Source organism: Papio anubis, chromosome 13, assembly GCF_008728515.1.
Source record: "Papio anubis isolate 15944 chromosome 13, Panubis1.0, whole genome shotgun sequence".
NCBI lineage: Eukaryota > Metazoa > Chordata > Mammalia > Primates > Cercopithecidae > Papio > Papio anubis.
In genome coordinates this window covers 82328565-82345255 of record NC_044988.1, presented here as the reverse complement: position 1 = coordinate 82345255, position 16691 = coordinate 82328565, and the positions used below count along the sequence as shown (strand labels likewise).

General features: G+C 46.7%; 1 protein-coding gene across 5 annotated transcripts in view; it reads right to left on the bottom strand.

Moving 5' to 3' along the window:
* The window catches only part of SNX30 (sorting nexin family member 30), a 125189-nt gene that overhangs the window by 855 nt on the left and 107643 nt on the right, over nucleotides 1-16691 (bottom strand). For 3 of the 5 annotated variants that reach the window (XM_009188268.4, XM_009188271.4, XM_009188272.4), the window contains exons 8-9: nucleotides 10350-10502; nucleotides 6158-6213 (exon numbers count right to left, since the gene is read on the bottom strand). In XM_009188268.4, coding sequence (XP_009186532.1) covers nucleotides 6158-6213; nucleotides 10350-10502 — 209 coding nt within the window. Of the gene's footprint in view, nucleotides 1-28; nucleotides 6214-10349; nucleotides 10503-16691 lie in introns of those variants that run through there. The other 2 variants (XM_009188270.3, XM_003911352.4) reach the window with 2 other exon arrangements.

Here is a 16691-nt window from a genome sequence, read left to right as displayed (position 1 = left end):
AAGGTACAAATGACCACATGACTCAAGATAAAGAAAGCATCTTTTATGGGTTTATTGGTCCTTTAAGTTAATTGAAGTAAAGAAACTTTAAATTTACAAGCTAATATTTATCAAGCAATACAAATTCTTTTGTTTACCTCAAAATGTAATACTAATTCCATAGTAAACAACAATTTTTTTATACACAGATTTATGAAAAAGTGGACAAAAACCTCGTGCCAGCATCAAAAAGTCAACAAAAAAAGACTCTTTCCATTTTACAATCTCTGGTTTCCATAACAAAAAAAAGGGTGACATTCTCTTTAAAGTTTGGTAGCTTCATGAAACAAAGACTTCCATCTGTAAATAAATCACTTGCTCATCAACACACACTCTCAAGCACTTTTTTTTTTTTCACAGCTTTTGTTTTGGCATAATGGCAGCATGGAGAGAAGGTAACATTTACACGGCGGACTTCATCAAAACCTCAGAAGGTTTTTATTGTAAAATTTTAAACGTAAAGAATGACTCTTAAAAATAAGAAATAACAGTCCATAATGTGGACATGTCCAAAGCCAAAGTTTTTAATCTCTTCTTTAACAGTTAAAATACAAGTTAGAAAGTTTGCTGGCAGTTTATTTCACAGGAATATATCAGATGAACGTCATCTCTGAATGCACTCCTAACTCACAGCGATGAAGGGAACAGGCATACAGAAAATACAATGGACAGGGAATCCACCAGACAGGACCCAAACTTCGGGGGCCAAAAGCGCCGTTAAGAGATGCTGGTTATTGGATGAAGGCCCAGATGACAGAGCTACTGCTTCATCACACTGACTCACATTTCGGTTTGCAATCCACTTTCCTCTCTCCTCATTTCCACATGGAGGAAAAAAAGTGATTTTCCTTTCCTACTCCCAGTATCATTTCTGACTGAAGTGTTGGTCTAAGACTGTGAACAATCCTGTCCAACAGGGGTGTTGCTGGGTGTCACCTACTAGGACCGGCCTACAGAGAGCCCAGAACCACCTGATGCGGGGGTGGTGCTGCTGACAGAGAATATGCAATTCTCCTCACCACTGGTACTAACACTAAAGTCTCTGCTAAAATGGACTAAATTATGTGAGTCAACATCATGTTTTCTGTTTTTGGCATTTCAACCCATGGAGAATTTCTATCTGAAACAAGCTGCTCTGAGGCTTGAAGATACCCCACCCGCCCCAGTATCTTCAAAAGCTGTTCTGCAGAATCAGGAGTAACATTTAATACTGCTGTCATCTATAGAATTCTTTGTTTCTACATGATTTGTCGCTGCCGATACTATATCCTCTAAAATCAATAGTATGCCAAAAGGCACTAATCTTTCACACTTAAAAAAAAAAAAAAAAAAAGGTTTTGTGGTCCCTGTGTTTCCTTACATTATCAAAAATACTATTTGGCAAAAGCAGTACTTAGTTTTCCCCTCCCCAAAGCCAACCCTAGTGACAGCCCTCACTTTCTTGCTTGTTTCTTTAGGGGGCCTGAGGACTGACTATGTTAGATCTCTGTATTATTGAAGCTGAACAACTGATGACATTTCTAAAACTCTTTCTACCCAGGACTTTTAAAACACTAGTTGAAGAAGAATAAGGCATATTAGTAGGTAAGGACGAATTCTCAAAAAAGTAGAGTTGGGCTTTTAACAGTCTGTGGCATTTTTTTAAGTTCTGGATTTGTTGGTTTTCAAGTGCTAAACACACAGAATGTTTATATAGGAGACAAATATCTTACTGGTTTGTTATTTTCTTCAAAGCACTTATTTACAGACTATCTATAGTAGTCAAAACTACCTGGAAAACATATTTTTCTGCCACATAGAAAGGGTTAGACAGTCATACTTGGGATGCATCTCAAATTTATGATGAAGAAAGAACAGACTAACCCCCTGCAACAGAGCCCCCACCCCAACCTTGCCCACACAGACAACTTACACACAACTCTGATACGTGTAACTGTGAGGAGACCAGGCATCCCTCAAACAAAAAGCTGACAGTCTACAGGGTGGGTTGGTGAAAAACTGGATTCCTGGTTTATTCACTGAGTTGAAAAAATCACAAGGCAGAAGAGAACAATTCCAACACACCCAATGCAAGCTGTGAGGCTGGCCCAGGAGAGAACATTCTCCTCAGATTTACTGATCAATGCCTCCTGCCATCTGACAGAGAAGACATAAGAAATGAGAGGGTGTGTCCATCTGCTGCCATCTTGAAGGCTTTTGGAAGTGAGACAGGAAATCCAAACTCCCAACCTAAGTTTGTAAATGAAGGTGGCCAAAGCAGGGTTGCCCCAGCCCTATAATTGGATCACCCAGTTTCCACAGGTCCTTAAAGTAGGTGTCTGGGAAGGTGGAGTCCAGATTGGTGTGTCCTGTCCTGACCACAGGCAGCCCATCTTCTGAGAGGAATCACCCCTCAGTGCAACCAGCAACCCATCTGGCCAGACTGGAACCCAGTTCTAACCCACCCCAAGACCCAAGCAGAAGAGGCCAACACAGGCCTTGGAGGTTGCTCTTGACTTCCCTCTTCCTCCTCTCTCACCAGCTCAAGATAGACTGTAAAGAATAACTGTCCCACAGTCCAACAAATGATGTCAAAACAGAGCCCGATGCCTGTGATTTCAAAGCTAACAATGGCAGGACCAAGTCACACAAACTCTGGATGTTCCTTGGGCTGCCATCCCAAGAGAGAAATTCCACTTGCAGACTGCCACATGGTCATCGTGCCCTCCTTTAAAGCAGAACTTCCTGTCATTTGATCACAAAAGGCAGCCTCACACGAAGTGAGCAGCCAGTGTGCCTTCATTCAACTTCCCCATGTGGAGTGGTAACTGAGAAAACCATTCAAATCAACAACGTCTAGAACACACTCTGGGTGGGGCTGAAATCTGGCATGAAAACAGACTCAGCTTACAGTCACCATGATCTCCAGGTCATGCCGGTTTATTTCAGCTAACGAAAGGTGTCTGGTGAGTTGAAATACGGAGCCAGTCATCTCCATAATCACACTTAAAGTTGAACAGGAATCATTATAAAACTTCTATTCAAGGATAAAACCCAACTCTAAGCCTGGTTGGGTGGTATGTTCCCTCCCCATTGAGGAGTAGTGGTTCCCTGCTCTGAGCAGAACAGCCTAGAATGTCCGTGTAGATCTACCACATTAGTAAGAAAAAGCAGTGCCCATGCTTGCTACAAATCACAAGGCTCTCTTAAACATCACTTGCATCTCTAAAATCTAACCAGTTCCTAGGACTCCTCTCTTCTGTCTTCCTCTGGATTTTTAACCCAGGCGAATGAAATCTATCACTTCCCAGGCCTGGGGCAGCTGCTAGAGAGGGCCTTGCATTCCACTGCCATGTATTCAAACCTCAAAACCTATGTCTGTCTGCTTGAGGTAAAGTAAAAAATACTAATAATAAATATTTAAGAGAGGAGTAGTGATCTCAGGACCACAATTTTGTGGAGCCAAGAAGGGTGGGGTGATGAAACCTCTACAAGGCAGTCTTTGGCACAGAAGCCTCCGTGTGACACTTCTAGGGAATATCTCCTGTGTGCTTGATCAAAACGAAGAGGCAAATGGTTGGGGCTGCTGGCCCTCAGAGGCCTGGGGGAGCCTGCTTCACCACCTAACATACCCTTCCTTCTGGGCCAGCTCCTCACCTCATGAGGCACCAGCCTGGAGGCTGGGAAGGAATCCTTTCTTCAGAAGGACTATTTCTCCCAGAAAATCTGTAATGTACACTGGACTTCCTGGATTTGCTATCAATAACATGCCAGGAGGACAGAAAGTTTGCCTTGTTCCAGATCTTTCTGATGTCTCACAGCACAGGGCATCACATGGGGACCAAACAGAGCAAGACCAAATCCCACGGTCCCTGCCTCCCTTCAGAGCCAGCCATCTGCCTCTCACTAGGAGAGGGAGTGACCGCGTGCATCCCACGCCCCTTCCCACATCTCCCAGTGAGGAACCTGATGAATTTTTTCAAGTGCTGCCTTCTTTCCCAACTAACCATTACACAGGAATGTTTCCGGGCTTTGGCAACTAGCAGACAGTCAGATTTCATTTTCCTGTAACTCCAGTTTTTTCTAAGCATTCATTACACTGCACATTTGTAAAGTATACCTTCCCCAAGGCAGAGCTTCCTATGTTCCCAAAGATGAGCATTTGCTGCTGGGCTGGTCTGGCATCTTCTGCCAAATATCAACAGAGGGCTGTCAACTTGCCATTAGACATACACCCTGATTCTCCCAGCACAGTGTCAGGTCAGACCCAGGCGTCCATACCCACGCCAACACGATGGCTTAGAGGTAGAATGAAGCACAGAATCACTCGGGGGTACATGGGTTGTTCTTACCCTTCCACATCAATGAGTCATTTCTAACTATACCAAACTGAAAATTCACATCAAAGGACTTGAGAATGGCACAAATAGGGTTTAACAGTACAGACAAGTACCAATTGATTTAAACATTATCATCTAAACTGCAACATTGTCAAACACAATGAAACAGAACCAAGCTGTCCTATGCTGTCCAGCTGTGGCATCAACAGCACCACAGCCTTGGCCGATGTGAGGATGACCCGCAGTTAAAAGTGGGCTTAAGTGACCTTGACATGCTGCCCGCTGACCAGTATTTCCAGGTAAACTTGCATCTGAAGCAGCATCTTAACACAGCTGTTTCATTAAAAACAAAACAAACAAACAAACAAAACTACCGCTTATTTGAGGCTCAGATTCGTAGTTTTACAGGGATGAGCCATGGATGAAAGAACACAAACATGACATGTAGCTTCATTTCAGCAGGAAAAAAAAAAAAAAGGGTTGGAAGATAGATGCTTGGTGACTGCTTTGTGATCTGAAAAGTAAACCTGGTCATCGTCTGAAATGTAGCCTGGAACCACAGTCAGCAGTCCCCAGGAATCTGGCTGCACACTGAGGAGACTTTAGCTTAGCTGGAAGCAAAGGGCTCGCGGTTGTATTTGTCATTTTCAAGACCTCCAGGTACTGAGTTTCCTTCCTGACCAGGAAATGTTAAGGGTTAAAGCACTTTATGTAGAACATTCACACTGCGTTGATAAATTTTGACTGTATCATAACAACACGACATACCAGCCCCCTCACCAAAAGCTTGCCCAGACATTCAGTGGACACAGGAGGAAATATTAAAGTAGGTATTTTTGGTGAGGTAAAGGCAAATTGCACAAAGCTGACACTGGGTGTGGAGCTTGGTATATGCCCACTGATCTCAACAATGGGGGAGCTACTCTGACTTCAAGACAATAGATATTTCCTAACAGGTCTAATCCCTGCTCTGATGACAGTGCACAAGCAAAACACTGAAGACTTTCACAGAAAAAAGAAAAAAAAAAAAGCATTTTTTTTTTTTTCATTTTACAGAAAAAGTTCCCAATCGATTGCATTCTAGTGTCAGAAACAAGCTTGGGGAGCATTACCCTGAGCTTCCCAAAGGCATCGCAGGAGGACAAGGACGCTGGCTTGCTCACTCAAGCACGGACACACATTGACACTGATTTAAATGTCCCTATGTGAAACAGAAACAGTAAGACTCATCACAAGCAGGCAGCAGGCCACACTCACAGCTACAGGTCACTGTACGTTAAGAACTTGCCAGGGAGGCACCAACGTCTCCTAGGCCAAGACGCGTCAATGCTCACAGAGGCCAATTCCAGAGGCGCCAGGTTTCCGCAGAAAGCAACAGCTGCCTTCTGTTCCTGCCTCCTCCTCCTCCTTGAAAAGCAGGCCCCGGGTTATCTCCCACAACAGGCAACTCAGCTGTCCCTAAAGAGGAAATTGTCATGAAATGCCAGAGCGTCAGCTGCAGGTTGTCTCGTCCCTTGGTTTCAAATTTTCGTAGTGCTTCACTGAACAGGTGCCTTCATAACACAGAGGTATGCGGCTCTTGCTGAGAGACGATTCCAGCCTCACAGACTCCACCATGGAATAAATACTAATTGAAAACCACTGTGGGGTGAAAGGTGGGGGAGGGAAAAATACACAAAGGAGAGATGTTTCTGTGGTTGTTTTCCCAGCGCTGCATCTCTGGCACTGCAGGAACGTTCCAGTATGGGGTGCCAGGCCCTGTGTAGGTAGAAGAGTCTCCGTCCCAAGAAGGAACTTACTTGGCCTCTTGTTTCTCCTGCAGTAGTGGAATAATCGACTCCCACGCCATGAGGCACTGGAACGACAACAAACACACACAGTATCAGCTTTGAGTTTCTGATTTGGGGTCAACTTCTCAATTCTGCTCGGATCTACCCTTTCACTGTGGATCCCACTGGGTCACCTTTGTCTAACGATGCCTGCATGTATCCTCCATAACTATTACAAACAGGGAGGTAACAAGTGTTTGTTTGGAATGTGTCACCACATCTTTATGAAAGACAGCAATATCTCTGCAAGGCTTAAATGCATTCATGTTGGTCTGTAAAGCTCCTATCCAGTGAATGGAAATGGATTCGCTGGAGGAAATTCTTTTCCTCTCAAAAAAGCAGAAAAGAGCCCAAGCAGGAAACCCCTGAAGAGGCCCTAGGACCTCAGCGGGGATGGAGACACCGCTCCAGGTGTGGGTGGCGCTTGTGCAGGATGGAAATCAGAGTTGGAGCAGGCCAGCCACCGGAATCCGAGCGGGTGAAAGCCCACTCTTTCTCACCAACCTCAAGTTTGCTTGTTTGGGCCACACCTGAATCTCCCAAAAGGGAACATGGAAGAGGGAAGCCAGTGTTTATTGTGTTTTATTATGTCCAAACATGGTGACATACTTTACGTTAGTTATCACCAGTCCTCACAGCTCCTCTATGAAGGAGAATTATTACTTGACACATACACACTGATTTCATGGATGGGGAAGACAAGACTCAGGTTAAATAACTGGCCCAGACACACAGCTTGTCCATGGCAGAGCTCAGGATTCCCCCGCTGATGCTGTCTCCACTACACCAACCTCTTTTCATCCCAGATCCTTGTGAAAGGCCAAGAACTCAGAACACTCTGGCATTGTCCTCTGGGAGCGGAAATGATTCTCCCTTTGGAAAGTCTCTTGCATAAAGAGGGCAGGTGAATCACATAAGGCTTTTTAGTAGCAGCCCAGGGTTGAAGGAGGACTTTGTACTGAGTCATTTAGGAAGGAGTTCTGAGGAGGTGGGAGGAGTTCTGGGGAAGTGGAGAGGGGTTCTGAGAAGGCAGGAGGGGTTTGGGGGAGGTGGGAAGAGGTTCTGAAGAGGTGGGGAGGAGTTCTGAGGGGATAGGAGAGGTTGTGAGGCGCAGGAGTTCTGAAGAGGTGGGAGGAATTGTGAGAAAGTGAAAGGAGTTCTGAGGAGCGGGCAGGAGGAGTTCTGAGGAGGGAGGAGGAATCCTGAGGAGGCAGGAGGAATTCTGAGGAGGTGGGAGGAGTTCTGAGGAAGGAGGAGTTGTTCTGAGGAGGGAGGAGGAATACTGAGGTAGGAGGAGTTCTGAGGGGGGAGGAGGAATTCTGAGGAGGTGGGAGGAGTTCTGAGGAGGGAGGCGGAATCCTGAGGAGGCAGGAGGAATTCTGAGGAGGTAGGAGGAGTTTGGAGGAGGAGGGAGGAGGAATTCTGAGGAGGTGGGAGGAGTTCTGAGGAGAGAGGAGGAATCCTGAGGAGAGAGGAGGAATCCTGAGGAGGTGGCAGGAGTTCTGAGGAGGTGGGAGAAATTCTGAAGAGGTGGGAGGAATTCTGAGGAGGTGGGAGGAGTTCTGAGGAGGTGGGAAGAGTTCTGAGGAGGTGAAAGGAGTTCTGAGGGAGAAGGAATTCTGAGGAGGTGGGAGAAGTTCTGAGGAGGGGGAGGAGTTCTGAGGAGGGAGGAGGAGTTCTGAGGAGGTGGGAGGAATTCTGAGGAGGTGGGAGGAGTTTTGAGGAGGGAGAAGGAATTCTGAGGAGGTGGGAGGAGTTTTGAGGAGGGAGGAGGAATTCTGAGGTGGGAGGAGTTCTGAGGAGGCAGAAGGAATTCTGAGAAGGTGAGAGGAGGGAGGAGGAGTTCTGATAAGGGGGAGGAGTTCTGAGGAGGTGGGAGGAATTCTGAGGAGGTGGGAGGAATTCTGAGGAGATGGAAGGAATTCTGAGGAGGTGGCAGAAGTTCTGAGGAGGGAGGAGGAGACAGGCATCCTAGGTCAAGCCAGAAAGAGGAGTGGTGAAATTGCTCCCTGATTCCTCCTTGGTGACTCTGAGGTTAGAGAGGAAGCTAAACTCAGAAGCCCACCTTATATACAGAAGATGGTCTGGGGTCTGTGGCATTCCAGGTCCTGCTCTCTCCCTAGGCCATCACTTCCGATCTGCAATGGACTTTGTATGTCAGCCATGAGAAACCAAGGCCATATCAGTTTTCTATTTGGTCCTCAAATGTACCAAACTCTTTCCTATCCCAGGGACCTTGCGTATGTTGTCTTCTTTACCTGGAATATATGTTCTCCAAGCCTCTGTCTCTGAGACTCGGGTGAAATGTTATTTCTTCAGACTGGCCTTTCCTGCTCACTCCACCCGCCCCTCCCACCCTTAGTCTGCATTATGCCCCCTGGTATTTTCTCCCCCAGTTTCCCGTTCTTTCCCTTATCTCACTCTGAAGCTGTGGGCTCCTCTGATGAACACATACCCTCCACAGGGCAGGAATCCTGCTGTTTATCAATTTGGTACACACTGCTCCTTGCACACAGCAAGTGCACAAAAAGCATTTGTTAAGTATGTATAGAAGCAGTACCAGGCCGCAAGATGGTGGCCTTGCCTGTGATATAGTGGGAAGACAGATAAACATGTACTTAAGACCAGGGTTGGGTCCTCCCGGGACCAGGACTTTAGGAATGCCGGGATTAATTACCAAGCGGAGCGATGGAGACATTTGACATAGTTGGTTTTGTAGTAGTGGGAAGGCCGCTGAACAGCGGAGGGAAGGTGTGGGAGTTACGGAAAAAAGGAACTCTGGGTAACAGAATGCACTACTGCACTCCAACCTGGGTAACAGAGTTTGTGACCCTGTCACAATATATATATACACACACATATATACACATAAACATATACACACACACATATGTATGTATATATAGCGCGATATAGGGTCAAAAACTGTTACCCAGGTTGGAGTGCCGTAGTGCACAATCGTGGCTCACTGTAGCCTTGAACTCCTGGCTCAAGCCATCCTCCCACCACAGCTTCCAGAGTAGCTGGAACTATAGGCATACGCCACCACGCCTGGCTCATTTTGTATCTTTTGTAGAGACAGAGTCCTACTACATTGCCTACCTAGGCTGGTCTTGAACTCCTGGGCTCAAGTGATCCTCTCAACTCGGACTCTCAAAATGCTGGGATTACAGGCGTGAGCCACTGCACCTGGCCTCGCATTGGTTTGCTGGATATATGAATCAAGCAAACCTTGACTGAGGGGACTGGGCTGTAGCCTGATAAGAGTAATCTCCATGTGTGTGTGGTGTGGCGTGTGTGGGGGTTGTGTGTGTGGGGGGTGTGTGGGGTGTGTGTGTGTGGGGGGTGTGTATGTGGGGTGTATGTGTGGGGTGTGTGTGGGGGTGTGTGTGGGGGTGTGGGTGTGGTGTGTGGGTGTGGGGTGTATGTGTGGGGTGTGTGTGTATGTGGGGTATATGTGTGGGGGTGTGTGTGGGGTGTGTGTGGGGGTGTGTGTGGGGTATGTGTGTGTGTGGTGTGTATATGTGGGGGTGTGTATGTGGGGTGTGTGTGATGCGTGTGGGGGGGGTGTGTGTGTGTGTGTGCGGTGCTTAACCTGGGGTCCACACGTCAAGGGGATCCATGAGTAAAACTTTTTAATATAATTGCTTTCCTCTGTAATCCTATATCCCTTTATTTTAGGTATTTAAAATCAATATTTTGAAGTCCATGAACAAATGAACAGTATTTTGATGAGGGATCTATAGGCTTCACCAGATGACCAAAGGGGTTCACTGCACAATCAAAGTGAAGGGCCCCTGTGTACAGAACCCCAACACAGAGTAAAATAACCCCAAAGCCTCCATTCGGTGGCAGCATGCCTGTGCTGAAAGTCTGACTGGCTCTGGGAAGCAACCAGCGCAGGCCCAGAGAGCACGGAAGACCAGTGGGCTGCTTCCCCAGCCGCATGTGCAACGGAAACCCCTGTGAGCACCCCCTCTGCTGCCAAACCCAGCACTGCAGCCACACGGCCGGGCAAGGACATGAGGCAGGAGCCAAGACTAAGCAGCTAAAATAAGGGAAGGAGACGAGACTAGCAGAATTCCCAGCTTCCGGATTTCTGGTGGGCCCATGTGAAAGGCTCCGGCCATTAGAAACCAGTCTTGTTGGGCGCACTCATTACCTTCTCATAATACTGGATGTTCTTGTCAGCCATCCCCATGAGTAGCTGCCGGAAGTCCTGCCTCTTGTTGTTCTGCCACCTCTCCATGTCAGCTTTCAGGTCAGCATTGAAACACTCCATCCGATCTTGACATTTCTCAACGTCCGCTGGCACCTGGAAAAGGGAGGCACACATGGGTGCCCTGCACACAGAACTAGCATCTCTTGCCTTGAGCTCCTCTGAGCACACATTTGTCAAAGGCTAAAGCCCTACATTAAAATGCCATCAACATGCTCTGTCCTCTGGAGGCATTTATTTGGAAGCAAAGACTTGGGTTTTCAGGTCTAAGGAGGAATTCTGAAAAGGGGCTTTCCTAACCCGAATCTTCAAACCCATCCAAACACAACAGAGACTCGTGGGGGACACCCCCATTTACACACAGGAAGAAGAAACACTGCAAGTCAGAGTCATATGTCTTTGGTTCCTTTAAGGATTTACTCATCCACACTTGAAAGTGTATGCAGACTTTGCAAATACACAGCAGTATTTGCATTGCCCTGCTATTTTCCTGTGTCCTATATTAGAACTAGAAAAGAGGTAGGTTTTCCCAGATCACATGAAATATTCCATCGCTGTGACACTTAATGACGCCTTTCCTCATTAATCAGAGAATTGCAATAAGACAACTACTGGCCAGCTGCCTCCTCTGAACCCCACATTATAAATAAACTGGAGGCTTAATTATGCTTTTCCCAATAGCAGATATTTCAAAATGGATAGTTAGAGACGTCTGAGAAAATAGGAGGAAAGTTACTTATGCATGTCAAAAAAAATATGAAATTCAGGCTGGGTGCAGTGGCTCACGCCTGTAATCCCAGAACTTTTGGGAGGCCAAGGTGGGCGGATCACGAGGTCAGGAGATCAAGACCATCCTGGCTAACACGGTGAACAAAAAAAAAAAAAAAAAAATACAGAAAACTAGCCGGGCGAGGTGGCGGGCACCTGTAGTCCCAGCTACTCAGGAGGCTGAGGCAGGAGAATGGCGTGAACCCGGAAGGCGGAGCTTGCAGGGAGCCGAGATAGCGCCACTGCACTCCAGCCTGGGCGACAGAGTGAGACTCCGTCTCAAAAAAAAAAAAAAAAAAAATCTGAAATTCAAAGAAGAAATACACAGCAGGCTATTTCAAGTTTTTCTTAAAGAGGTTTACAAAACTTTCTCAAAAGGGAACTATGTCATTTGAAATTTCACAACTTTCATTTTGCTTTGGTGAGTTTCACCCATCCTGTGCAGCTGCAGTGGGCCTTGTGGCTGCAGCACTTCCGAAAGCTGGCTTCTCTCTCCTAACTCAAGCACCCACTGGGCCCTAATGGTGGCCAGGGAGCCAACATGCCCAAAGCTAGGTCAAACCCCCAATCTGCCAAATGTATCCCAACCACAAGTGAGGTCTTCCTTGTATGCTCAGTGCGCTGGGGGCCATGAACCAAACTGTCTCCAAGCCATGGCTCACCACTGGGAGTCTATTTCCACCGATCGAGGAGGTTTATACCCAGGCCTCATGGGCAAGGAGCTGACCCAGAATGATGCCAATGAGAAAGACAGGCCTGAGGGAGCTGGACACCTTCAGGGTACTCAGCCGTCTTCTCCACAGACCACGTGGAGATGGCTGTAGAACACAGGAGCCGGGGAAGAGACAGCCAAGGCAAGCGAATTCGAATGTGCCTGACAGGGGAACTAGACATGGGTGAAACCAGGATAAGCTGGAGAGAAAGAGGTAACTGACACTTTAAGAAATTAAAAAGCAAGGAATTTTTCTGTTAAGATGGGGAAAGAGGCCTTCTTCAAAGTACGTAAGCTTCTGGAAGAAGGAAAAAAAGTACTGGGCTGGGTGCAGTGGTTCATGCCTTCCAGCACTTTGGGAGGCCAAGGCAGAAGATCGCTGGAGGTCAGGAATTTGAGACCAGCCTGGGAAACATAGCAAGAAGCCCATCTCTACGATAAGTAGGATGTGGTGGTGGTGCTGTGTTGTCCAGGCTGGTCTCGAACTCCTGGCCTCCAGCAATCCTCCCACCTCAGTCTCCCAAAGTACTGGAATTACAGGTGTGAGCCACCGTACCAGGTCAGAGACTGAGTTTTTCTTCTGATGTCATGATTTAAGTCTCTTCTGCCTCCTCCCAAGACCACCCATTACTATTGGTCACCTCAGGAAAAAGGGAAATAAAAACCACGTATCCCGGTCTTGCCTCTCCAGAGTCACTCCAGGAATCAGCCTCAGTGGAAAGATGCCCAGCGAGCCAGCGTCTCTGGCTGGCTTCACCTCCCACAGGCACAGGCCAGTTCCCTCACCTGTCTCCTGGCCACTGCTCATATTTGCATCGGGGAGAGGGTGCTTATGAGCAACTTCCTATTTGCTTAATGAAACTTCTGCTGTGGGAAGAAAATGGAAAGGCCTGGAAAGAGAACCTCACTGGGACACGTGGTGAAGAGGGCAGCCGGGGTCTCTGAATCAGAGGACTTTTTACAGAGGAAAGATTCCCAGGTTTAAAGATTCCCAGGTCTGTTCTGGAGATAGGAACTCTGACTGACCTACAAAAATTAGGGTCTAAACCACGGTTGTGGGTTTTATGACTATCTGAGCCTCGGTCTGGGAAATATTTGGCTTCTCAGTTTCACAACACATTCTGTGCTTGGCACTGAGGAATACAAAAGTGCTTGGGTCCTGACAGGCAAATCCTGTCTCCCGTAACCTACAGTCTAGTTGGGAAGAAACAGGAACATGCCTAGACACTGAGGTGAGATGTTGCAAGTGTTGTCGCTTCCCCTGGAGCCCCCGTGATAAGCATGCTGAGGAGGATGGAGAGGGAGGCCAACCTGGGAAGATCGGGCCTCGTCCAGGAAACGGCACTGAGGCGGCTCCTTAAAGATGACAGATGTGAGATGTGTGACCACTCAGAAGGCACTCCAGACTGGCAGTACACGCAAGGGACAGAGGAGAGGACACGGGGACCCACCGCAGGTTATCATGCACAGGCCGCAGGGCCCACAGCGGCATGGAGAGGGAACTGCAGCTCGCAAGATTGGCGGAGGGTGGCAGGGAATGAAGAGGCTGGGGCTCGTCCCAAAGGCCTGGTTTCCTGAGGCCCAGTTAACTCATGCCCACTTCCGGAGAACAGAAAAAGCCCCACGCTTCCTCCGGCTGCAGTGGACAGCTCTAGAATCAAACTTCCAGAGCTTAGCTCGCACGCCCCGCCTGCCACTTACCAGGTGTGTGGCCTGGGACCTGGCCTCAGCTTCTCTGTCTGGCTAATAATATCCTCTGCCTCACAAGGTCGTCATGAGGTCAAACAGGCTAATATGTGTTAAGCGCTTTATGGAGTCCTAATTAGGAAGGGGGAGTTGGGCTGGCAGGACCAAGGGAAAGCAAAAAGAGAAGGCAGATTAAGGTATACTTCTGCCTTTCTTCATGGTCCAGGACACATATCCTGCACAAATATTAATAACACAATCTTCCTGCACCCAGCTATCACCAGACTCGCAGTTAATAGAAAAATGCAAGTTTGCTCATTCAACCTTGGAGCTACCAGCACTGCACAAAGCCCCCTTCAGTACACAGCACAAGCACCATTCTATGAAATCCCCAGCAAGCCTTTGTTTCCTGTCAGTCAGCTCCCTTCTTGCTGATCTGCCTGTTGCACTCCTGCAATGTATTTTCCTACTTTCTCTGATAAATCTATTTTTCTTTACCTACAACTGTCTTGGTAAATTCTTCTTATGCCCGCAACACTGGTTCCAGATAGTCATTGCACACCTGTGACACACTTGTGCCTGGCATATAGTAAGTGCTCAATAAACATTTGTTAGCTTCTATCAGTATTATCAATATTATAATGTGCTGTTCACAAAAGATAATCTACCCTTTGCATTGCTCCTCAAGCTTTATTTCATGTGTTATGAAAAAGGTTTTCATCTTCCAAATACAAACTATATTATTATATGTTCTCCCAAACATTATGCCACCCTTTGCCAATGCTACCCCACCCTGAGATTTCATGAGACACCAGAGATGAATCATCTCCAAACTATATATTAGCATGAGATTGCACTGGGCACCCTGGAACCAGGGTGGTGGCTCTAACACCAGAAGGGAGAGGATGGAGTAAACCAACCTGGTGGAGACAGGACTGACAGATTTGGCAACTGGCTGCCCATGAGAAATAAAATACAGGGAGTCAGAGAGAAGCCTGAAGTTTCTAGTCCGGATGACTAGGGTGGCACTAGTGCCACCAAAGGCTCAGAATGAAGGACAGGTCCACAGCTCAGAGAAAGGAGGCAGTTGCAGCCAGGGGAAGAGTGACACCTCCCTCCACAAAGCAGGGTGAGATAACAAGAAAATCAAACATAGCTCTTTTATAAAGGCTTATGGAAAAGAATACACAACCAAATTTAAAAATGAGCAAAGGACTTCAACATATCTCCAAAGAAGATACACAGTCGGCTGGGCACAGTGGCTCACACCTATAATCCCAGCACTTTGGGAGGCTGAGGCAGGCAGATCACAAAGTCAAGAGATCGAGACCATCCTGGCCAATATGGTGAAATCTTGTCTCTACTAAAAATACAATAAAATTAGCTGGACGTGGTGGTGTGTGCCTGTAGTTCCCAACTACTTAGGAGGCTGAGGCAGGAGAATTGCTTGATTCAGGGAGGCGGAGGTTGCAGTGAGCCAAGATTGTGTCACTGCACTCCAGACTGGCGACAGAGCGAGACTCCATCTCAAAAAAATAAAAATAAAGAAGATAAACAGTCAACAAGGACATGAAAAGATGCTCAACATCATAATCACTAGTGAAATGCTAATCAAAGCCACAATGAGATAGCATCTCACACTCATCAGGATGGCTACTATAAAAAAAAAAAAAACAAAAAAAACAAAAACAGAAAATAGGCCGGGTGCAGCAGCTCACACCTGTAATCCCAGCACTTTGGGAGGCCAAGGTGAGCAGATCACCTGAGGTCAGGAGTTTGAGACCAGCCTGGTTGGTCTCTGGGAGGCAGAGATTACAGTCAGCCAAGATCATGCCACTGCACTCTAGCTTGGGTGACAGAGCAAGACTCTGTCTCAAAAAAATAGGAGCAAATAAATGTTGGTAAGAACATGGGGAAACTAGAACCCTTGTATATTGTTGGTGGATTATAAAACAGTATAGCTGCTATGGAAAACAGTTTAAAATTTTAAATAGAACTACCATATGATCCTGCTGGATTCCACTTCTGAGTATATATCCAAAGAAATTGAAAGCAGGGTCTCAGAGACATTTGTACACACATGTTTATAGCAGCATTATTCATGGTAGCCCAAAGATGAAAGCAACACAGATGTCCACTGATGAATGGATAAACAAAATGCGGTATGTATATGTATGAGTGTGTGTGTGTGTGTGTGTGTGTGTGTGTCCCATATATATGGGATATTATTCAGCCTCAAAAACGAAGGAAATTCTACCATGTTACAACATGGATAAACGAAGGACATTAGGCTGAGTGAAATAAGCCAGTCACAGGACAAATACTATATTATTCAAGATACGAGGTATCTAGAACGGTCAAAGTCATAGAGACATAAAGTAGAACAGGGGTTTCCAGGGGCTGGCAGGACAGGGAATGGAGAGTTGTTTAATGAGTCAGTTTCAGTTCTGCAAGATGAAAAGAGTTCCAGATATCGATTGCACAACAACGTAAATGTGCTTAACACGACTCAGCTGTACACTTTTAAATGGTTAAGATGGCAAGTTTTATATTCTGTATATTTTACCACAATATAATCTTTTTTAAATATATGGAGGGAAAAGTGGGGCTGAGGGAGGCAGGGCCCAAGGTTTGAACTCACAGAGAAGCCAGCATGTATAGGGTTAATAAAGGACTCCGCAAAAGTCACTCGGAAAGGCGGGCACAGGAGGAGGAGGTGGTGGTGAATCAGAGAGAACAGAGCTAGAGAAGCCCGGGGTGGTAGGAGTTAGAAGAGGATGGAGGGATTAAACATAAGAAAATAAGAGGAACTGGGGTGTGCTGTCTGTGACCAGCTTGTGAAGTTCCCCAACGCGAAGAAGGGGAGTGCTGGCAACTCACACTCAGGCTCAGGCGTGTATTCTTCTCACCTTTCTTTTCTTTTTGGATAGTGTCCTTGTAACAATAAATTCACTGACCAGTAACACTAAGCATTCCTTTTATTTCTTTTTAATTTTATTCATTTTTGAGACAGGTCTTGCTCTGTCACTCAGGCTGGAGTGCAGTGGTGCAATCACAGCTCACTGTAGCCTCAATCTCCCAAGCTCAAGCAATCCTTCTGCCCCAGCCTCCAGAGTGGC